General features: G+C 36.3%; 5 protein-coding genes and 1 pseudogene across 5 annotated transcripts; 4 read left to right on the top strand and 2 right to left on the bottom strand.

The window, feature by feature from the left end:
• Positions 1-516: 516 nt before the first annotated feature.
• Positions 517-3,669, top strand: LOC145571682 (phosphoinositide phospholipase C 6-like). Its single transcript, XM_081630711.1, has 9 exons — positions 517-849; positions 987-1,183; positions 1,283-1,418; positions 1,517-1,720; positions 1,814-2,049; positions 2,522-2,639; positions 2,792-2,944; positions 3,033-3,119; positions 3,221-3,669. Exons 1-9 carry the CDS (start codon positions 517-519, stop codon positions 3,512-3,514), a joined length of 1,758 nt encoding a protein of 585 aa, XP_081486837.1. The 3' UTR covers positions 3,515-3,669.
• A 625-nt stretch (positions 3,670-4,294) lies between these two features.
• Positions 4,295-7,260, top strand: LOC145571683 (phosphoinositide phospholipase C 1-like). Its single transcript, XM_081630712.1, has 9 exons — positions 4,295-4,645; positions 4,805-5,007; positions 5,101-5,232; positions 5,333-5,522; positions 5,620-5,822; positions 6,134-6,251; positions 6,342-6,485; positions 6,630-6,716; positions 6,919-7,260. Exons 1-9 carry the CDS (start codon positions 4,295-4,297, stop codon positions 7,216-7,218), a joined length of 1,728 nt encoding a protein of 575 aa, XP_081486838.1. The 3' UTR covers positions 7,219-7,260.
• A 464-nt stretch (positions 7,261-7,724) lies between these two features.
• Positions 7,725-11,302, top strand: LOC145571684 (phosphoinositide phospholipase C 2-like). The gene is made up of 9 exons (XM_081630713.1): positions 7,725-8,096; positions 8,322-8,518; positions 8,817-8,948; positions 9,050-9,296; positions 9,379-9,581; positions 10,011-10,128; positions 10,262-10,414; positions 10,546-10,632; positions 10,760-11,302. The coding sequence occupies exons 1-9, from the start codon at positions 7,791-7,793 to the stop codon at positions 11,057-11,059; spliced, it is 1,743 nt and encodes a 580-aa protein (XP_081486839.1). The 5' UTR covers positions 7,725-7,790; the 3' UTR covers positions 11,060-11,302.
• Positions 11,303-13,244: 1,942 nt separating this feature from the next.
• LOC145570693 (phosphoinositide phospholipase C 6-like) lies at positions 13,245-15,270 on the top strand. Its single transcript, XM_081629852.1, has 7 exons — positions 13,245-13,251; positions 13,413-13,510; positions 13,611-13,717; positions 14,077-14,200; positions 14,329-14,487; positions 14,598-14,693; positions 14,799-15,270. Exons 1-5 carry the CDS (start codon positions 13,245-13,247, stop codon positions 14,356-14,358), a joined length of 366 nt encoding a protein of 121 aa, XP_081485978.1. The 3' UTR covers positions 14,359-14,487; positions 14,598-14,693; positions 14,799-15,270.
• Positions 15,271-15,949: 679 nt separating this feature from the next.
• On the bottom strand, positions 15,950-18,499 carry LOC145570694 (putative serine/threonine-protein kinase-like protein CCR3 pseudogene; annotated as a pseudogene).
• A 1,016-nt stretch (positions 18,500-19,515) lies between these two features.
• On the bottom strand, positions 19,516-22,098 carry LOC145570092 (uncharacterized). Its single transcript, XM_081629085.1, has 6 exons — positions 21,960-22,098; positions 21,665-21,779; positions 20,783-21,123; positions 20,311-20,406; positions 20,099-20,158; positions 19,516-20,017 (listed from the first exon to the last, which is right to left on the bottom strand). Exons 2-6 carry the CDS (start codon positions 21,768-21,770, stop codon positions 19,820-19,822), a joined length of 801 nt encoding a protein of 266 aa, XP_081485211.1. The 5' UTR covers positions 21,771-21,779; positions 21,960-22,098; the 3' UTR covers positions 19,516-19,819.
• Between the last annotated feature and the right edge of the window lie 422 nt (positions 22,099-22,520).

The following is a 22,520-nucleotide window of genomic DNA, read 5'->3' on the forward strand; positions in this document are numbered from 1 at the left end:
GATTATATTTACAACTAACCAATTAACTACAAGTTAAAAAAGAAATTATAACTAAGCAATTATTTATCAAAAGCTACGAGCTACCCTTAATTTTAAACTATTCTCTAGTCAACCAATATTCTATATTATCCTATAATAAAACTCCATTTATCATTACAATATTTTTAGAACTTACAAGTCCTTTTTGTAATACGTGTATTATTATTATTATTATTATTATTATTATTATTATTATTATTTGGTCATGTTTACTCACTGTTTTTTCCGATTTACCAATGTAATAACTAACGAGCACGTAGTCAATAGGTACAAGTACATATTTTTCAAAGATGGAACATAAATATAAAGACTAGAGAGTAACTTTTGTGAAAGTGTGCTTTTGTATGTCTAGTCAACAGCTAGCAAATACAAAGAATTTACTTGTGTTGTGAAAGCACCATATATGGTCTGTTGTTTCCCCTGTTATTAAAACAGAGGATCTCACTTTCTTTGTTTTTTGTTGTTGCTAAAGAAAGAATGGAGAGTTTCAAGATATTTGGGTGTTTTACCAGAAAGTTTGTGAAGGCGGAGTTACAGCCGCCTTCTGATATCAAACAACTCTTTGACAAATACGCCGAATGTGGGCCCCACATGACGGCGGAACACCTCCAGAAGTTCATGATCGAGGTGCAAGGTGAATCCAAGGCGACGACATTAACCGATGCAGAAAAGATCATTGAAGAGATCAAGTCAAGAAGAAAACACCCTCACATGCCTATTTTCAGTAACACTGCTAGAAAAACTCTTAGTCTTGATGAGTTTTTCTCTTATCTTTTTTCAACTGATCTTAATCCGCCTAATAATCCTCAGGTTAGTTCATATTAATCATTTATGTTATTAATATAACAAGTTACTATCTATAATTTTACTTACTATTGTGAAAGTTTATGTATATATTCAAGATTTTGACTTTTTTTTTTTTCTTTTTTTTTTTGGGAATATTGAAGGTTCATCAACATATGAACGCTCCAATATCCCATTATTTCATATACACAGGTCATAATTCATACTTAACAGGCAATCAAATCAGTAGCGATTGTAGCGATGTTCCGATCATTCAAGCATTACAGAGAGGTGTAAGAGTTATAGAGCTTGATCTTTGGCCTACTCCTAACAAACAAGATGTTCATGTTTTGCATGGAAAGTATGCAATCATAATAACTTTCCTTTTTTTTGTTTATTTCTCTTTGTAACTTTTTTTTGGTTTGATTAACCTTTTTTTTTTAAATTTTTTTGATTAAAGGACTCTTACAACTCCAGTGGATCTGCTCAAATGTCTTAAATCCATAAAAGAATATGCATTTTGTGCATCTCCTTATCCTGTGATTTTGACTCTCGAAGATCATCTTAATCCAACTCTACAAGCTAAAGTAGCACAAGTATGTACATTTACATATATATGTGTGTAGTTTTTATGGATTTAAATGAGTTTAGTTTATAGATGATTAATTAATTATTTTATGGTTTGAATTTGAAGATGATTATTCAAGTTTTCGAGGATATGTTGTTCTACCCCGAAACTGAGATTTTGAAGGATTTCCCTTCCCCTGAAGAATTGAAGAATAAGGTTCTTGTATCAACTAAACCACCCAAGGAGTATCTTACGGCCGAAAATGCCAAAAATAGCAATGGTAGCGGATCTCAAAAGAAGCAGCCTTCTATTGAAGAACAAGAGTATAAGGTTTTATTTAAGTAAATGATTCTAATTTTTATGTTTGTATGTTTCAATGATAATTTTATTTAGTAGTTGCTGACGATTTTTTGTTTCTAACAGGCCAATAATGATGAAAAAAGTGCAAATGGAAATGTTGAACAAGAAGTGTGTGAATATGACGACCCTTCGTTGCAAGAAAGACCGGCCGAGTATAAGAGAATGATAACGATTCCGGGTATAAAGAGGGGTGAATTGAAGGAGTCTCTTAAGGTGGATCCTATTAAGGTGAGCCGTCTGAGTTGGAGTGAGCAACTTCTAGCAAAGGCAACCACTTCTCATGGAACTCATATTATAAGGTACCTCACTATTTCAATAGATGTCGCATCACTTTTTATTGTTTAGTAATTTTACTACTATCTCCGTCACATATTAGTTACGATTTTGGAATATTTTATGTCTCATAAATAATACCCAAAGTTGCAACTAATATGTAACAAATACAGTATTAAAAAAAACTACTTGTGTTTCAATAGATGTAGCCGGTGTGAATCCAATTTTTCTTCAAAAAGAAAATTTATTTGAGTGGGCCTTAAGTGGGCCAGTTCATGTCTGGCCCAAAATGTATAAACTTTGCACATGCCTCAAGTAAGCCATGTGATATGGTAGGCAATTAAAAGGGTTGGGCTGAGGTCAAACTGAGTCATGTAATATGTGGCCTAATAATCATGGTTCATTGGTTTGTCTTAGAACTGTAGTATTTTTTCAACCATTATGGTCTGTAAAACTTGTATCAATGTATGAATGAGAATGGTGTTCATCAATTTGCAGGTACACCCAGAAAAATATTCTGAGGATTTTCCCCAAGGTTACGCGGTTCAACTCTTCCAATTACGAGCCTATTCTTGGTTGGATGTATGGGGCTCAAATGGTTGCGTTTAACATGCAGGTTAACTGTCCTAACACTACAACTTATTTGCTATATAGTAATGTTTTGGTATATAAACAGCAAATCAATTATTTAGCTAATTAGCATCTTTGTTGGTTTGTTGACTAGTTAATAATGCACTTAACAAGTTAATCAATCGCGTATGTTGACAGGGTCATGGGAAACAACTTTGGTTAATGCATGGGATGTTTAGAGCCAATGGAAGCTGTGGTTATGTAAAAAAACCTGATTTTCTGTTGAATTTAGGTCCTGATGACCAAGTTTTTGATCCAAAAGCAGATTTATCAATCAAGACAACATTAAAGGTGACTTAATCACTAAATAAACTCGATTTATTATCTTTAATCTCTAAAATGTACTTCATCTGAAGAAAGAAATATGTGGATTGTTTAGGTGAAAGTATACATTGGAGATGGGTGGCGCGAAGATTTCAGACAAACTCATTTTGACACATTTTCACCACCAGATTTCTATGTTAAGGTAAACCAAACCATAATCTTAACCACTTTATATCATATATTGTACTGTATAACTTTAGCTTGCTATGAAACTTTGAGTAATACTCTAGGATTAATTTACAGGTGGGTATAGCAGGAGCGCCAGCAGATAAACTGATGAAGAAAACAAAGGTGATAGAGGATCATTGGAGACCGGCTTGGAACGAAGAATTCAGTTTCCCTTTAACAGTCCCTGAACTAGCCTTACTGAGAATCGAAGTTCATGAATATGATACGACTGATAAGGATGATTTTGGTGGGCAGAGTTGCTTGCCTGTCCGAGAACTGAAACCAGGGATTCATGCAGTCCCCCTCTATGATTACAAAGGAGAGAAATATGCTTCGGTTAAGCTTTTGATGCAGTTTACATTCGTGTAAATATACTTATACTGTGAGTATTTTTGTCATGAGATGGTGCCCTTAATCCTTATGTATCATATGTGAACATGTACCTTTTTGATCTCCTAAAAGTTTTGTTATATGTGAAAAATTTTGGCTTCATTCTGGGGTTTAGTTGACATTGATTGGACTAAATATTGACAAATGATCAATAAATAGGATCCCAATAAATAAAGGTTTTGTTTTGTCAAACAACAATTAGTTGTTGGCCGGTTCACTTGACTTGTTTGATCGACCAATATAGTTAGTTGTCTGGGTCAATTGTTTTTATTGATCGTTCCAATCAAAGATATTGTCAATGAGCTGTTTTATATGCAGAATCTACAACTCTTGAGCAACCAAATCAAAAGCTAGTGCAATATAAATTAACATACTGTATTACTTTCTTTGTCTATTTGACCGCCTTGAAAAGCCAAAGCTAAAAATCGATATAATAAAATGAATCACGAAACAAAGCCAAAGTGTACTGTACTTTTCCAACCATTCATCTCTTGCAGCCTACAAATTCTAAGATAAAAGCTTCATGAATTGATGCAGTACATGTATACATATGTTGTTAGCAGTCTTAGCACTATGTTAGCTGAGTAAAAGGATAAATTATATTAGAGGATGCCTTGAGTATATCTGTATATGTTCTAACTTTGGCAAGAGGCAACTACAAAGCACAATATTTTAATTAACCAACAAGTATTCTTTTCACTTCCTATATATTTTACCATATGTCAGAAAGATAAACCAGATGAACAGACTGTTACAAAAATGAATACCATGAAAAAATTGTTTACACCAACAGCTGACCAATTAAATAAACCTAAGCAGTCATACAAGTTCTGTTTCTGCTTCCGGCGTATGTTTAAGCTGAGAATGGCAGAACCTCCAACAGATATCAAGAACTTGTTCGACGAGTACTCTGACAAAGGGGTGATGACAGTTGAAAAACTGCACCAGTTTTTGAATGATTATCAAGGAGAACATCACACTATTGAAAAAGCTCAAGACATATTCAATAGTATCAAGCATCATCATGTTTTCCTGAGGAGAAGCCTTAACCTTGACGCCTTCTTCCAATATCTTTCCGGGGACCTAAATCCTCCTCTTGCACACCCTAGGGTAATAATCTTTCAAAGTTCTTACACTCTTTTTTATGATCTACCTAGCTACATGATATAGTCGTACATAAACTGTAATATTATCAGTGATGCAGTATATTTCTGTCTTACTTTTATTGGACAAAGCATAATCGTGCTTCCTTATAATTGGCTACTACAGGTTGTGCACCAGAACATGAATGAACCTCTGGCTCATTACTTCCTATACACAGGCCATAATTCCTACTTGACAGGAAATCAACTCAGCAGCAAGAGCAGCATTAAGCCGATTATCAAGGCCTTAATAAGTGGTGTCAGGGTCATCGAGCTAGATTTATGGCCTAGCAAGAATAACAAAAATGATATCGAAGTTTTTCATGGAGGGTAGTATTATGCTTCTAAGATTCACACCTTAACATTTGTGAAAGGAACAAAGGGTTACATAGTTTGCTTAATTTGAAATTTTCATACTTGCAGGACAATGACTTCTCCTGTCAAACTCCACAAATGTTTGCAAGCAATCAAGGAAAATGCTTTCGTTGTCTCGAAATACCCTGTCATCATTACTTTTGAAGATCACTTGACTTCTTTTCTTCAAGCTAAAGTGGCCAAGGAGAGTTGCTAAAACATAATACATTTTCCTATATATGTTTTAATCTATTGGAATTATGCCCGATATTAACTCTTCTAGCTATATATTTTCTTCAATTCAGATGGTCAGTGATATTTTTGGAGCAATGCTGTATCCTGGATTGGAATCCGGAGTGGAATTTGTTGCATTCCCTTCACCTGAACAGTTGAAGGGAAAGATACTGATATCAACCAAGCCGCCGAAAAACTCACTTGATAGCATCATCCAACAAGAACATAATGATGAACTTGAAGATATAACAATTAAGGTTTATCTTGATAGCATTAAGTCTATGAATTCCCTCATATTCAGCTTTACTTTTTGTTTCCCTAAACAATCTTGACATCTGTAATAAATACTAACAGGACAATGAAGAAGAATGTGAAGAGGAGGCCGCTGTTCCTGAGTATATGCATTTGATTGCTATTCATGCTATCAAGCTGAAACATGGAGATGATGATGGACTGAAAAAGCTTTTGAATGAGCATACTCAGAGAGTTGCTCGGTTGAGTATGAGCGAGGAGAAGTTGATAAATGCAGTGAAAACATATGCAAGTGACATTGTCAAGTAAGTAATTTAAACAGGTTTAAGTTGTTTGTCATAGTTGCTAAATTTGAGGTTCTTCGAAAACTGAAATTGTTTTTAGAAACCAGAAAAGACAGTTTCCTGTTTTTTTGTTGTCAGTTTTCAAAATTATCATGATTGGTATAAGTATGGCTATGATATAAAGCAGAAAGTCATGTAAGACTATACTAGTTAGCTCAATGACTTATCCATGCTCAGCCACTCGGTATGAGTCTATGAGATGTGGAAGACTTAAAGTGTTAGATAATAGATACATGTTTTGGTGTTTCCTCACCAAAGCCAACCCGCCTCAGGTTTACTCAGAGGAACCTACTGAGGGTATATCCAAAGGGAACGCGCTTTTTTTCTTCAAATTATGATCCTCTAATTGGATGGACACACGGAGCTCAAATGGTAGCATTCAACATGCAGGTAACTTGGAATTTATACTTTTTGACAGTATATATTAGAATGAATGATTCAGCCTGATGCTGATTAATTACTTTCCTCTAATCTCAACAGGGTTATGGAAAATACCTTTGGATCATGCAAGGGATGTTTAGAGCTAATGGCGGCTGTGGTTACGTGAGAAAGCCAGATTTCTTGTTAAGTGATGAACCCTTTGATCCCAGCATTATTGAAAGACCACTCAAGATGATTTTAAAGGTCTTTCATCAGTTGCCATTGTCTAGCAGAACTAGGATTACATACAAAACTTTGATTTTGTTCATGAAGTAAATAACTAATGACTAATAGTACAATGTAAACAAGTTCCTTTATGAATGAAGCCTAATAATCTTCATCATACAGATAAAACTATATATGGGGTATGGATGGCATTTGGAATTTCGCCGAACACATTTTGATCCATTTTCTCCACCAGATTTCTTTACTAAGGTCAGATAATAACCAATTGTTTTCTCCTGGTCACTGATCATACATACATACATACTACCTCTGTTTCATATTATTTGCAATGATTTGATATGAAGTAGAGGGGAAAAATGTCTAATTATTGCAAATAATATGAAACGGAGGTAGGACATACATACCTTAACTTGTCATTTGCACTGACAGTTTTGTGCTGTTTTCTGTGTAGGTTGCAATTTGTGGAGTCCCAGCAGACATAAAGAAGGATAAAACAAGGTCTATCGAGGATCAATGGGTGCCAATGTGGAACAAGGAATTTGAGTTCCCCTTGACAGCACCAGAACTTGCCCTCCTAAGAATTGAAGTTCTTGAACACGACTTAGACGGAAGGCATGCCTTTGCAGGCCAGACTTGCTTGCCAGTCTTGGAGTTACAGAGTGGCATCAGAGCTGTTCCGTTGTTTGGAAAAAAAGGACAGAAATACGATCACATTAAGCTTCTCATGCGATTTCAACTGTTACCAATATAGTTAACTGACTGTAATTAATATAATCTTTTCATAATTACTACAGCTTCCTGCTATGTATGTTCTTTGAACCACATTCACTTTATTTGTATTTATAAAATGCCAATAATTCAGCATATTGATGACAATATACAAATTTAATATAAAATGGAATATACTTGGCTTGATTGTTTTGGCTAAATTAAGGAGGGACTGATTAAAAATACCAATAGAGTGAGAAAAAGGCATAAATTAACATTTTTGTTGCAGATAACTGAGACTTTCCTTTGTAATTTTATTGTACTTTATTTTAAAGGAAAACGTGAAGACTGACAGTAATATACAATACCAAAAGAAGTGGAAACAACAAGAGAATTTATTCCCACTTTGGTAAAAGGAAATTCCATAAGAAAAAATTATTAGCTAAAGCGTTTTTAGATTCTTGCAGAATATCAGGAACAAATCTCTATCTTCATCTTTTTAATGGAAAGCAGCTAATCTCTATCACTCCTTTAATACATGAAAGGCAACTTCTTAGAACAAAGGATCAAGAGCTAACAAGATTTCTCTTGCGAAACAAAATCTATCAGACAAAAATGTCTAAACAGGCGTATGAGTTCTGTTTCTGTTACCGGCGTATGTTCAAGCTGAGAATGGCAGAGCCTCCAGAGGATGTTGTGAACTTGTTCAACGAGTACTCTGACAATGGAGTGATGACTGTCGAAAGCCTGCATAAATTTTTGGTAGATTTTCAAGGGGAAGAGAAGGCTACTCTTGAACATGCTCAAGCTATTTTCAACAGTCTGAAACATCACCATGTCTTCCATAGGCGAGGCCTTAACCTTGATGCCTTCTTTCGATATCTTTTTGGGGATCTTAATCCTCCTCTTGCACCTCTTGGGGTAAGTAAATACAGGAGTTTACAAGATTTACTACCCTTTAATTGATGGATTCAGTGAAATTTACTTTGTGAAAAAGTTGCTCTTAACAAATTCTGTCTGTAATAATTTTGTTACCAAAAGTTTTTTGTCAAAATACTTTTCATCTTCTGTTCAAGAATTCTCTGACATAGTGCTGTGGCTTGTTCTGAATTTCTGAACATCATGTAAAATTTTGGCTACTTTCAGGTGCACCATGACATGAATGCTCCATTGGCTCACTATTTCCTCTACACAGGCCACAATTCTTACTTGACAGGAAATCAGCTCAGCAGCGCAAGCAGCATTGAGCCGATCATTAAAGCCTTAAGAAGCGGTGTCAGGGTCATTGAGCTGGATTTGTGGCCCAACTCGAAAAGGAACGATGTGGAAGTTTACCATGGAGGGTATGTACACTTGACAGAAAGGTTTATCCAACTTGTTTTATATACTTAGACTGAGTAGTTCAGATTTTCGCAATTTTAGTATTAGACAGAAAATGATGTCTCAATACTCAACACAAGTACCTCCACAAACACCAAATTATGAATATAAGGCACCATTGTATTACCATGCACCCGTCGTCACATTCTATGATTAAAAGGACTACTTGAAATAATCTGAGGGTCAAAAAAAAACTTGAATTCGTGTATATATAAGCTTCTGCTACTTCCTGGTGAACTTAAACTTTGTTGAAACCAACAGGACAATGACTTCTCCTGTGGAACTTATCAAGTGTTTGGAGGCAATCAAGGAAAATGCCTTCTATGCTTCAGATTACCCTGTCATTATTACATTTGAAGACCACTTAGACTCTATTCTTCAGGCCAAAGTTGCTCAGGAAAGTTTATTCACATAAGCTAAATGTTTTTTTTTTTTTTAATGTTGTAGCGTAATATCAGTTGTATTGATCATAAATAGGACCTCTTTTTCTTAATTCAGATGGTCAATAAAACATTTGGAAACATACTCTTCCCAGGCATGGATTTTTCAGAATTCCCGTCACCAGAATCTTTGAAGAGAAAGATTCTGATATCAACCAAACCACCAAAAGAGTCCGGTGACAATCTCAAGGAAGAAGAACCTAATGAGGATAAGATTAAGGATTTTAATGACATTTCAGTACTTACATTAGGAGATACAGGTGAATCCAGACATAGGATCAAAGAAGATGCACAGATTCAGGTTAGCATTGTAACTAGAATTCAGAGGTTCTTTATAGTTCTGAAACATATTTATCTTAATATTTAAGTAACCTCTATGGCAGCAATATAAGATGGAAGAAGAGGAGGAAGAGGAGGAGGAAATAGTCATTCCTGAATATAAGAGGTTGATTTCCATTCATGCTGTAAAGCGGAAAGGTGGCCTGGAAAACTTACTTAAAGGTGATTCTAAGAGAGTAGCCCGTTTGAGTCTAAAAGAACAGAAGCTGGAATATGCTGTAAGGACTCGTGCCACTGATATCATCCGGTTAGTTATACTGTTATAATAGACTTGATACATTTTCTTTTCATGTACTTGTCTTTTCTGTTATAACTATAGAAGGTAAAAAGGATATAAAGATGCTTTGGAGAGATCTTTTCTCTTAAGAAGAAATTATTAGTCTCTGAACATAGAAACTAGAAAGTGTGGCTGCAATACTGATCACAGACCAAATTTAAGCATTTTGAATATACTTGGTGATTATTCTATTTTCTGAAATGTCTGTTATGTACTTAACAGAATGATCCTAAACAAGTTACAACAATTCTGAATATACTTGGTCTTTTCTCTATTTTCTGAAATGTCAGTTATGTACTAAACAGAATGATCCTAAACAGTTTACGCTAATTCTTCAGAATTCTGTACATAGCTCCTGTCAGCAAAATGAGTATGTAACTATTTCTGTCCTTTGTTCAGATTTACTCAGAAGAACTTGTTAAGAGTATACCCAAAGGGTACTCGAATTCTATCTTCAAATTACGATCCTTTCATTGGCTGGGCACATGGAGCTCAAATGGTTGCATTCAATATGCAGGTTTACATCTCTAAATTTTGTCACCTTCACTTTCTAGTTTCTGCCAATTCAAACAGTTGCATTCAGTACGAAAGATGAATAAAAGGACCGATTAATACTGCCTTACATTCATTTCTACTTGTGTACTTAAAAGGGATATGGAAAGTACCTATGGATGATGCAAGGAATGTTTAGAGCAAATGGTGGTTGTGGCTATGTGAAAAAACCAGGCTTCCTTTTGAATTGTGGTCCAAATAACGAGGTTTTCGATCCCAGTATAAGAAGGAAAGTCAAGAAAACTTTAAAGGTTTGTGGTTTCATCTAGCAGGCAGTCATTCAAATATTAATTAATAGGATAAACAGAAACACCGCGCCCTCTCTGTTTACAGAAGAATATATGATCTAGTATCTTAATCTATATAGCCCTCTAATGAACAGGTAAAGTTATACATGGGGGATGGATGGCATTTGGATTTCCATCATAAACATTTTAACCAATATTCGCCGCCAGATTTCTTTACTAAGGTCAGCTAATACAAAATCTTCATTCAGAATCATTAGCAGTCAAGGCAAGAAGCAATGCACTGCCTAATATTTTATTTGCCAAAAATGAACTGTTATGAGAATATTTGTGTTTTATTTGTGGTTACAGCTTCACGTGTTAGGAGTCCCGGGTGATAAGAAGAAGGTGAAGACAGTGCCTATAGTAGATCAGTGGGTCCCTCTATGGAATGAGGAGTTCGAGTTTCCATTAACAGTTCCTGAACTAGCCCTCTTGAGAATTGAAGTTCGCGACTATAACATGAGTCGAAGGCATGACTTTGGCGGGCAAACTTGTCTGCCTGTCTCAGAGCTTCAGACTGGCATCCGAGCAATTCCTTTGTATAACAAGAAGGGGGAGAAATACAAGTATGTCAAACTTCTTATGAGTTTTCAGTTTCTAGGAAGCTAACTTACTATAACTTGTACCTAAGATAGTAATCAAAATATATGTATTAAATATTTTACCTGAGATCTCTTACATGCATTCAGAAATCTGTATGACTGCTGCAATCTTATTCAGCAACAATAATTCCATTGATGAGAAGTGAGAACTTCCTCTCATCTCATAAGAAAACGGCTAAAAGTGTCAGTTGCAAGCAGAAAGAGACCTTTCAAACCAGTTTGAAGGTAAAACAGGCTCTGAAATTAGGAAGAAAAACACAGTAGTTAGTTACCAAAAATTGAGCTGGATTTTAGAGTGATTCTACTCAGAAAGCTGAAAAAGTATTGACTATGTTTCATTTCTTTTGCTTATATCAAAAGGCAAGCTAGCTAATCAAGCATGGACAGGCCTGAGTCGAGCAGATTTTGGGCTGCTATTCAGGCCATATTTCGGAGTGTGTTCAGGCACGATTAGCATCTTCTTATCATGTTGATCTTAGACCAACTCGGCCCAAATTCTCCAGTTTTGGCAAAATTGGGCTGCATATTTTTGACTCTACAAGAAAACAACATAAAGGAAGCAAATTTTTTTGCATAAAGTTGAAAATCACCCTGAAAAATTCTTTAATTCATACCCACTTCTAATGTGGGACAACTAATAAGAAGACAACAGTTATACCCCCATCAAAACTGTCAACTTTTTTTCACTTTCCTTCACCCTCTACTCATGTCTAATAAATTCTGGCTAAATGTTCTTTTATTTCGAGAAACTCCATTTCTCAAATCTAACAAATACATGACAAGTTCGAGAGAAGTAACCAAAGCTTATTGATCACTTTGACAATAGTTTTAAGACAAAGTAAAGAGCAGGTATATATTCTTACTTTAACTTACTAAGGTGAAATTCTAAACAGCATGCATGAAACACATTTACATACACCCTCTCTTCAACCATACTTTAACTTCAACCTTATAAAAGAAATTGTTCTTCGGTTATCTTATTCTGCTAAGTGCTAACATTAAAGTTTCCTAAGCCGTAATATAATCAATCCTCTTCCTATTCGTTCTCCATTGTCTTCTTTAAAATAAGACATCATGTCGGAGATATATGGAAAATTGAATTATTGCTACAGACGTTGGTTTAAGAGTCATTGGCCCTCATCACCTCCGGATGATGTGACAAATTTGTTCAACGAATACAAAGAACATGAAAGTGATAAAATACGAATACCTAAGCTGGCCGAATATCTCGAGAAACATCAAGGTGTGGCAGAGAAGGATGCTGTAAAGCGTGCACAAAAAATCGTAGCCTCAAGAAAACTCAACGGATTTGCAAACTGTCGTAGAACCAGTCTCAGTAGGAAAGGCTTCTTTGCATATCTTCTCAGCAGCAAAAATCGTCCCTTAGTTAAAAAGGTATGATTACTTACTGTATGTATCTAGTTAGCAAGTTAAATTAGTTCATTTGTGTACTTAGAGAGCCTGCTAATTTCTGAGACTGAAAATGCAGGAGTTTGATGAGAAAGCTAAGTTTGCGCATTATTTTGTATACACAAGCCATTGTTCCTACTTGAAACGGAACAAAAGCAAGAATCCTATCAAATCTGCAGCAGAAGATTTAAAGACGATCACTATGCTTTCTTTTCTCCGGAAATGCCAAAGGGGAAAATCAAAGTCCAATTCGGTTGGTGATGATGAGCCTAGTAACAATAAAGATAAAAAAGAGCAGGAGAAATTCCGTAACAGTATCACAGCAATCGAAAAGGCTTTGTTGATGGGTATCAGAGTTATTGAATTGGATGTGTGGCTCAACTCAGATAAGAAAGGCATTAATGTTTCTCATCCGGGGTATATACCGTGACTCGTATTATGTTAAGATTTTTTCATTAGTTGGTCCTATTTGCCATCATAAATGACAAATGCAGAAATGGAGCTTACTTGTTGTTCTGCAGCTGTTGTTTTGTTTCTGCATCAGTTTACTTCTTTATTTTGGCTATTATTTTGTATTCAACTGGAATATTAAGCTCAAACAACATATGACAGGATTCGGAGCCAATCACATTCTTCTTCAATCACACTTGAAAATTGTTTGGAGACTATCAGTGAAAATGCATTTGTTACTTCTGAATTCCCCCTCATAATAATTCTAGTGGAGCAATTTGAATCAGATCCACCAGATGATCTCCAGAAAGCGATAAATAAGGTTAGTTATCATGTCAGGTAGAATTTGCTCGGATCTTTTAAAACGTTGAATCTTTTTTTTTTAAATTAAATTACAACTTTCCATCCTCACTTCTTTTCTAAACGAAATAATTACAAAGCCACCTTATTCCTGCAGCGGATCACTAAATTTGGCAAAAAACATAGCTTGTGTCATCTAGATGAAGCTTTGAATGCGTCTCTAGATTCTCTGAAACAAAAGTTTATAATTTTAACTAGAAGGCAGGTGAAACATGAACCGTCACCAACAAACACGAAGGTAAGCCTGGACTTAAAATTGTTCAAGTTATAACAGCATAAATTTGAAAATTTCCTCGAGCTCTTAATAAGCTTAAAGCCTAATACAGTTGATTTTGCAGGACAAAAAATACTATATTTATAATTACAATAAGAATCCAAAAAACAATGGGATTTTGAGATTGACAGAAAACGAGATAGAATCTGCTATTAATACTGAGTATACCAGGTTAGCAAAATGCACAACTGTTGATTTCTGGATTTTTTGTCTGTTGCTGCTGCTTTTTTATCAAAATAACTTGACATCAGTAATGTAACAGAGGTTTTTTGTTTTTTCAATAACAGAATTTATGTTATATATTTTCTGAATTTTGAGTAGAGGTGGAAACAGGGTATTTAAATGGGAATCTGTTTATTTTCATTCGATTCAAATCATAAGTTGGTGTTCAGTCTTTCGGATCAAATAAAAACTAGTTTAATTCAACTTGACCCTGTAATATAGGGTTTTGTTTGTTCAGTTGGGTCAATTTCATTTCAACTAGTGAAAATATCTGTATTAACATCTGATAAAGAAATACTTTCCTTCAGTTTAACCCAAAAGGAACTACTAGCAGTTTATCCCAACTCCGATGATCCAGCAGTTTTCACTAAAAATTTTGACCCTCTTATTGGCTGGACACGCGGGGCTCAGATGGTCGCAATCAATCCACAGGTAAATTTCTGTATAAACACCTACATTCATGGGAGACCCTTTGTGTGAAATATTCAACTATCCCCAACCAGAACTTCATCTTTGCCTACTTGTCAATCTGATTCTTTTTTGACAATATTTTGTAACAGGATTTTGACAAGCATCTATGGGTAATGTAAGGGTTGTTTAGGGCACAACTCGGCCAAGACAGTAAAAAACCTACTGGCTATGTTAAAAAGCCAGAGATCTTGCTGAATAATAAGATTTTCGATCCTACAGAATGGCGCCCTGTTAAAAAGATTTTAAAGGTGAGTTCATATTCATTATATAACCACAGATAAAAATTTGCATCCTAACAAGATTTCTAACTATGTAGATTTCGATATTTATTTGCTTTCCTCGTTTTGTTAATGAACAGGTAAAGGTATATTTGGGTACTGGCTGGCATTTGGACTTCAACAGTGAAGAGAAAGAGTTTGAAAGTGATAACTCCCCACCAGATTTCTTCACAGCAGTTAGTCCTTATTCTAACCAAATGTTCTACTGAGTATTTGCACTTTTGCATCCCATTACAGTTTACGAGGTTTTTGTAGTTCTTTGATCACTCTTTCTTTCCCAGGTTGAAATTGTGGGAGTCCCAGTAGACGAGGCAAGAGAAAAAACAGTACCAGTCATGGATCAGTGGGTTCCAGTATGGGATCAAGAGTTCAAGTTCCCCTTAACTGTTCCTGAATTAGCAATGCTACTGATAGAGGTCAAAGAATTCGACACCGACAGGACTCATGACTTTGGAGGGCAAACTTGTTTGCCAGTACGGCTACTCAGAAGTGGTATCAGGTCTGTTCCATTGTATGACAAGGGGAAACTTCACAAAAATGCAAGACTTCTTATGCGCTTTGAGTTTAACTAACAGCACATAGCATTACTGATGATCCGATCTAACAGAAGCATCTTCAATGAGTTTTCAGCAGAGAATAAGCATAGTTTGTTTAGATTATCTACGTATTAATTATGACATTGTCGTCATATTCTTCCACAATTTAAATCCTCTCGAATCCGGCTAGTCCGCCCTTGAAAGTTTAACCCTCAGATTCAGTATCATCTAAATTATGTTGTATAAATAAAAATATTAAAAAACAGAACAGAAGTTGACAACTTTGCCTCAACAAAGATGTTTTCCAGTGTATAGACTATGAGTCTATGAGCAGCTTGTCACTTTGAGCCTAAGCTCTATGATTGACTTCCCTATAACGAAGCAGTGTAGACATGCTTCCCTGTAAGATTGACTATGTGGAAGGGTAAGAACGCGATCATTCCCATGAATGGCGGAATATCCATCCATAAACAATATACCCACTCAGTCCGGAACTAATAATCACATTATTCGTATGCATTTTTAAGATGTCTCAATAGAGCTATAGAAAGGATTTACAACAGGCTTTGCTAGCATGCCCTTAGAAAGTAACAAAGGCAATAGATTGTATTTCGTAAATTCATGTCATATCCTAAATTATAAGAGGTAGGTTAGGACAATAGGACAACTAATTTTAGACGGATTATATTTTTGGAAAATAAATGAAGTTCTGATTCATAAAGTTCAAAAGTACTGGAATCCAGTCTTAAATATGCATCAAGCTTAGATATACAATCACACTCCACTCAAGCAAGGTTCCCTTCAATAATTAAACTCCACTAAAATTCTTCATTTACACTAATTCAGTAGCTAAGAAGGGACAGCACTAAATCAAATAGCAAATATAATGAAAACAAAGCAAAAGGTACTAGAAATTAGACAGGAAAGAAAAAAAAATGCAGGCAATATTAGCTGCTTAGCCTATTATTTCACTGAAAGAATAAAAGTTGGGAGAGAAGGTACCAGAGCTGCCTTTACAAAGTGTTAAGGCCCTCTCCAAGTTGGAAACTACATCAGACATTGTTGGCCTCTCTTTCCCCTCTAGATTTACGCACATCATCGCAGTGTATGCCAGAAGCTCAACGGCCTCAGACTCGTTCATTACTGGCATTTCCACCCGTTTATCCAACACCTTCCAGACTTCCCCAGCCACAATGAAGGGACCTGCATACTCCACCACACCAGTGGGCCCACTTTTTTCACCCTCCTTGAATACGGCCTTCTTTCCCGTCAACAGTTCCAACAAAACCACCCCAAATCCATAAACATCACTCTTAGTTGTCAAAACCTTTAAAACATAGTACTCAGGATCGATATACCCAACAGTCCCAACTGGCTTAATTGACATACTCCCTTCCTCATTCTCAGGACCCTTCAATGACAAGCCAAAGTCGGATACTCTGCCAACCCAATTTGCATCAAGAAGGATGTTTGAACTCTTAATATCCCGATGAATAATGGGTGGGACTGCATAGTTATGAAGGTACTCAATCCCTCTTGCAGCATCTAAAGCAATCTTGATTCTCATCCTCCAGGAATTCAAGGGGCTGCTACTTTTCTGAGCGCTGTAGCTATGCAAATGATCATGCAGTGCTCCATTACTCATATATTTGTAAACCAGTAACCTCTCATTTTGCTCTTCACAAAACCCGACTAGACCCACCAAATGCTTGTGGTGAACCCTAGTTAAGAGCATCAGTTCTGATTCAAAAGCATATCCTCTCTTGCTTCTCGCGCAGATTTCTTCCCTCTTAATGGCCACTTCACAACCAGCACTAGAGAGTTTTCCTTTATACACAGTCCCAAAACTCCCTCTCCCAATCTTATTCTCCAAGGAGAAATTTTTTGTAGCAGCAGCAAGCTCACTTAGGGTGAACACCTCTGCCTTCTCCACGTGCTTTGACGAACTATCCCAGCTCCTGGTACGCCCCAAGGCCATAGAACTGAGCTGTGTGATCGATGATGATCTTGACTGAGGTGCACTGGAAGCATTACTTGCTACAAAAGCTGAATCAGCAGCATTGCTACTCCCAATAGAATTAAGCTCTTTATCCTTCACAGCATCCCGATCCTTCCTATCTTTAGAGCAACCTAATCTTTTAAGGTAAATGAAGTAAGCAAAGGCAAATATTCCAGAAATGATACCAACAAACCCGAATATCTCGTATGCCCAGAGAGGCCGATGTTTTTCCTTTTTCGATGGTGACGACGAAACTGGATATGATGGTGAAATTGCAACTGGTGATGGTACAGGCTGAGAAACATTTCCTACCTCTACATTTATTCTCGAACTTAATGGAAGTGGAAGCTCAATTACGCATGATCTGCAAATAACTGTATCACCACTACAGAGTGCCTCTGAACCCGGATACACACCACAAAGTTGACAAGATTCTCTGACACATTTACCAGGAATCATACTTGGCAGAGTAAGCAAAGTATCAAGCTTACCAGACCAGCCAGGACCCCAGCAGTTCACAGTAAAATTGTCAGATCTCAGACCACAGGTGTAATCTAAACCAGAAATGATTGACTCAAACGAGAGCTTCTGAATCTTCTGGTCGGTGATTACTGATGTATTTCCTCCATTGCCCCAGCAGATGACCGAGCCATTGTTCCTTTGCAAGGCACAGGAGTAAGTCCCACTAAGAGCAAGCTCCGAAAAGTGGAAAGGTTTTTCTGAAGGGGCATCAAGTTGGCCTGAATCATTAAGTCCTTTACAAATTAATAAACCAGAATAAGCAATCCCACAAACATGAGATTTCCCAGCAACTAAACTCAACATTGATAGACTACCAAACTCTCTCTCAATAAAGTCCCCTATCCCATTTTCACCCCAACACAAGACATTCCTCTCATCTCTCACTATTCCACATGAAAACCCATCACCTGACGTTATGGAAAGGAAATCAGTTTCTCCCACGGGAGGCAAAGCTGGGGAGAGGAGACGGAGTCTTCCTTCTCTTTCCCAACATTGGATGATGCCTGTTCTTGCCTGCACTGCACAAACTTGATCATCCCCAACTGCTAGATCAGTCAGCGGGGAAAGGGTATTATGGTAAACAATCTTGCCAATGATACTGGAATTGGAAAATCCCGTGTCCCAGCAAAAGAGATTAGAACCACCAGAACTGAGGGCACAGAAGAAATCACGCCCACCAGATATGGCTTCGTAGGAGATGTTTGGCAGGGCAGAAAACACTCTACCCTGCTGAAAACATTGGATCCCCTGCGATTTCCCCCACAAGTATGCCACAAACGGTGCTAAAACCATGTATGGCAGCAATGGTGGAGGAGGAGCCAAGGCCCCTGACTATGGTGCAAGTGAGAAGGAAAAAGAGAGTTACGAGAACAGGAAGCAATAGACATCTTCTGACAAGAGAAAAATAGATGGCTTTCTTCTTCATGGAAAGAGTTTCAAGGAAAAATAGATTGTAGGCATGGAAGCAAGTAGAAGAAGAATGATCGGACAAGTAATACAGAAAACGAAAGGGATGAATGCAGACCCATTTCAAAAATTAACAAGAAAGGTGAAGAATAAAATCTCAAATCTGATAGAAGAATACAAGACAGCTAAAGGTTAATTTTCATTTCATTTTGTTTTATTTTTTTTCTTGTATCCTAACATTGATGGGAGTTTGCAGAATCAAGTTGGACTAAAGATTTTAGATGTAAATTTCGATTTAACAATAGAATTGACCAAAAATTAACAGGTAGCTGGACATAATATGATAATTAACTGGATGTTTGAGGGAGGAGAGTCTTAAGTGGCCTGCACGAATTCTTTTAAAATTATTATCATCTTGAATTTTTTATACTGAAATAGTATCTTAATATAACTGCCATTGTTAGAATACCATGTCGTGCGCAGATCAGGGCTTAATTTAATAGTTATCTTATGTAAAGAAAAAACAAGCTAATTTGGAAACATCACATACTCAGAGGCAGCTATTAAATTTTCCCTCTAACCAGGTCAAAGCAATAGAACCTGACTAGTAAACTCCGATATTCGGAAGCAACAACCCACGCCCAGACAGATTTGCCAAACCTCATCTATATATTCCCTCCATCACAAATTAATTGCAACTAAATGCTTTTTGAATGCTTACTCAATTCCACCTACGCCTGGTCCCCTGAAATACAGGGGACAATTGTGAGGGAGAGCATGTAGTCACTAAATATTAATAACGACCACATGGCAGAAATCGATTTGCTTAACACAAAGAAATTGTCTTCTTCGATTATCTTTGCTCTTACAAAAAAGCAATAAACACATAACTTCTTATGAATCTAGGAAACTAACAGCAACATGAAAGCATTGTTCTATAGATAACTGAAACATGAAAGCATTGTTCTATAGATATAGAGAATAACACCAAGAAAAGCAAAATAAAGATCGTGGCAAATGGGGGCAAAGGAGGAAGAAGATAATAATGGTATATTGTTCATTGAATTTGTATAGCAAGGGAATGTAATGACAGTTTGCATTCATCTTCATTATCAAACAGGGAGAATAATATTCTACAAAAAGAGCTAGAAGAACAAGTAACCATCCATGGAATTCATAATGGAGAAATTTAAGTGAAAATAAGTAATGATGCATCATTACGATCATAGAATTTCACTAGCTTGCCTGAATGCACAAAATTACACGCCACTGCTGAACTGGGATCATGTGCTGACTTATACTCAGGATACGATGAAATTTAACTGTTATCACTGGCGAATCATGCAGCAGTATCCTGAACGATATCTTCAGGTGGAATACTATACTCGTCCAACTGAAAATCTGCATCGAGATCCTCCATTGTTCTCCCAAATACATATTGTTTTGTCCCCATCGTTGTGAAAGGCAACAATCCAAATGCTCGGGCTGTCTTGATCTCCCTTGCAACTTTCCTTTGGGCTTTAGCACTAATTCCAGTCTTCATGATAGATAAAGTACTAGAGTTCAAAATTCACATTCCAGGGGAAAAAAACTTGTCAAAATTGAGATGAAACATTACCTTGCTCCTCTTGTTAAGTATTCCAGCTTCAGTCAAAAAGTTGGCAAGGAATCGTACATTCTGCACAATTTAATCACATATGTTGCTGAGACATTGACATCTACCACCAGTTCAATTCAAGGTTTGAAGAGAAAAGTTCAACCAGCAAAAAAAAATACTGATTCCTTTAAATGAAACAAACTTAAGTATACTGAAGGCCGTCACATGCTTACCCGAAAATCTGCTTTCTTGAGAACCTCCTCTGTAGTTACTTGGAACTCAGCTCGTTTACTAGGCTTCCAAACTCCTGGTTTCCTAAGATCGAGATCCTACATTGAAGAATATAACAGATAAATATTCGAGGATTTGAATTCAGCATATGCGAATCAAATAGCACAAAACCAACACTACATCGATCCGAGGATTTGAATTCAGCATGTGCAAATCAAATAGCACAAAAAAAATACATCGATCAGGCAGTCAAACTCGAAATAGGAAGAAATTTGGGTATCAGTCAAGTGTCAAACCGTCCTTTTCAGCAAAGTTTTATGTGCTTTATCCAAAATAGGTTCAAAGTTTCAACACTGATGCAAGAACAAAATCTAGGAAAGATATGAGCTAAGTTGCATGAAACTCTAACTGCGAAGGAAGCACCAATAATTGCAATATATGCATGTCAAATGTCTCATGTTTTCATCTACATACCTCAGGGTTATATGTCATACCAGACTTGAAATTCATGTCTGTTCTAAATGTATAATCTTCTTGGCTAATCTCATCCGGATTGAATTCAAAATATTTAGCTGCCTCCTTCAGTCTCCCTTCCATCCCATCCATCAATGATGTGAAACTATCATCGGCTCCAAACTGGTCTAGTCCACCAAAACCAGAATTCGTCCCCAGTCCAAACCGAGCCTTCTCAACTCTGTCAAGCTTCCGGAAGAAAGCATTGGAAGTACCCTCAGAGATCCCACCAAATATGCGGCTCTCAAAGTCATCAGTGGACTCGGATGTATTGGCATCCTTGTTCTCACCATTGCCTTGACCTATCGGAAATCAGGATAATCCAAACACATTACACCATGGGATACAAGGCCTCTCAAACATTAATTTGCAACTCACAACTTCATAAGAAAACAAACACAACTAATATTAACATGCTACAACGATTCCACAAACAACCAAGGGTAATTATAATTCGCGTGATTTCAAGCTGCAACTTCCACATTCTATAAAACCCAGCAGAATGACCTTATAACTAAAATGTACTATCTACTATACTAATTATCCAGCATAAATCCAATGCCATGTCCTCAACGACATCGAATTCCAACATTTACAGATCCTATCTCACTGATTAGCTTCTCCTTCAATCCATGTCAAACTATTATGATTTAAAGTCATAAAAAACTATGATTTCATATCAATCCTCCACAATACCACCTAAATTCCAACTTTCCAACAACAATTTATAGGCTTACAAGTTACAGCAATAAATTTTTCAGCAAAAATGAATTGGGAATTAAAGTATAAATGAAATACCCAAATAAATAAACAAGAAAATTTAATTTAATAAATAAAAATTACCAGAATTAAAATCGGTGGAAAGGGTCCTGACAGTCATAGACCGATTAAAGTGATGATGATAGAATCCATCACTTACAGATCGCATTGCTACCCGAAAAAGCCTCATTTCTGGCTCCTGAAAATATTAAATTAAAATGAGAAATGAGCAAAACCCATAAATTCTAAAGCTATAATCTTTGCTTTTTAGGGTTTAATCAATCAAAATAACATTTCCCACATTTCCTCAAGAAACCCCCAAAAAAAATCAATTTGATAAAAATCTAATGATAGAAATGGAGATTTAGAAGTAACTTACCTAGTAATTGAATTCTCTCTCCTCTTTTTTTTCTTCGATCTATGTGTAACTGAAGAACACCATGTGAAAGAAGTAAGTAAAAACGTCGACGTTTTATTGAGCTAATAAAAATGGCGGATAATGTAACGAAGGTTTTTTGTGTAGGGTTTAAGAGTGCAATTTTTGCAAAATGGTTTACTCGTATTTTGGGTTTGTTGTAGGCTGGCCCAATCGTGTTTCTTGAAGAGATAAGTTCAGCCCAAAACTTTTGTTTTTTCTAATCTACAAAAGTACAAATTTTTTGACAAAACAAAAGTACAAATTACTTGTATATGTCACTATCTTTGCTAATTTATTACGGAGTACAAGTATAAGACTGTAATTATTATTATTTTTTGTGTGTTAAGAGAGCTACAAGGGCGAGTGATAAGAATTGATTTCATTATCACCTGAAATCGAGAGTGGAATTCTAACCACTTGAGTTATCCCCCACTCTTAATAAGACTATATTATTATGGATGTTAATTAATTTAGTTGATTGGATTTGAGGTGATATATACGAAGGACATAAGATTGAATATC

Source organism: Chenopodium album, chromosome 12 (assembly GCF_948465745.1).
Source record: "Chenopodium album chromosome 12, dcCheAlbu1.1, whole genome shotgun sequence".
Taxonomy (NCBI): Eukaryota; Viridiplantae; Streptophyta; class Magnoliopsida; order Caryophyllales; family Amaranthaceae; genus Chenopodium; species Chenopodium album.

Coding starts and splice junctions, on each gene's coding strand:
- LOC145571682 (XM_081630711.1), top strand. CDS start 517: ATGGAGAGTTTCAAGATATTTGGGTGTTTTACCAGAAAGTTTGTGAAG. Junction 1,184..1,282: donor GTTCATGTTTTGCATGGAAA/GTATGCAATCAT, acceptor TTTTGATTAAAG/GACTCTTACAACTCCAGTGG. Junction 2,945..3,032: donor CAATCAAGACAACATTAAAG/GTGACTTAATCA, acceptor TGGATTGTTTAG/GTGAAAGTATACATTGGAGA.
- LOC145571683 (XM_081630712.1), top strand. CDS start 4,295: ATGAATACCATGAAAAAATTGTTTACACCAACAGCTGACCAATTAAAT. Junction 6,486..6,629: donor CACTCAAGATGATTTTAAAG/GTCTTTCATCAG, acceptor TTCATCATACAG/ATAAAACTATATATGGGGTA. Junction 6,717..6,918: donor CACCAGATTTCTTTACTAAG/GTCAGATAATAA, acceptor TTTTCTGTGTAG/GTTGCAATTTGTGGAGTCCC.
- LOC145571684 (XM_081630713.1), top strand. CDS start 7,791: ATGTCTAAACAGGCGTATGAGTTCTGTTTCTGTTACCGGCGTATGTTC. Junction 8,519..8,816: donor GTGGAAGTTTACCATGGAGG/GTATGTACACTT, acceptor TGAAACCAACAG/GACAATGACTTCTCCTGTGG. Junction 10,633..10,759: donor CGCCAGATTTCTTTACTAAG/GTCAGCTAATAC, acceptor TTGTGGTTACAG/CTTCACGTGTTAGGAGTCCC.
- LOC145570693 (XM_081629852.1), top strand. Junction 13,511..13,610: donor CGTCACCAACAAACACGAAG/GTAAGCCTGGAC, acceptor TTGATTTTGCAG/GACAAAAAATACTATATTTA. Junction 14,201..14,328: donor TGGTCGCAATCAATCCACAG/GTAAATTTCTGT, acceptor ATTTTGTAACAG/GATTTTGACAAGCATCTATG.
- LOC145570092 (XM_081629085.1), bottom strand. CDS start 21,770: ATGAGGCTTTTTCGGGTAGCAATGCGATCTGTAAGTGATGGATTCTAT. Junction 20,407..20,782: donor GTATGACATATAACCCTGAG/GTATGTAGATGA, acceptor TCTTCAATGTAG/GATCTCGATCTTAGGAAACC. Junction 20,018..20,098: donor TACTTAACAAGAGGAGCAAG/GTAATGTTTCAT, acceptor TCTATCATGAAG/ACTGGAATTAGTGCTAAAGC.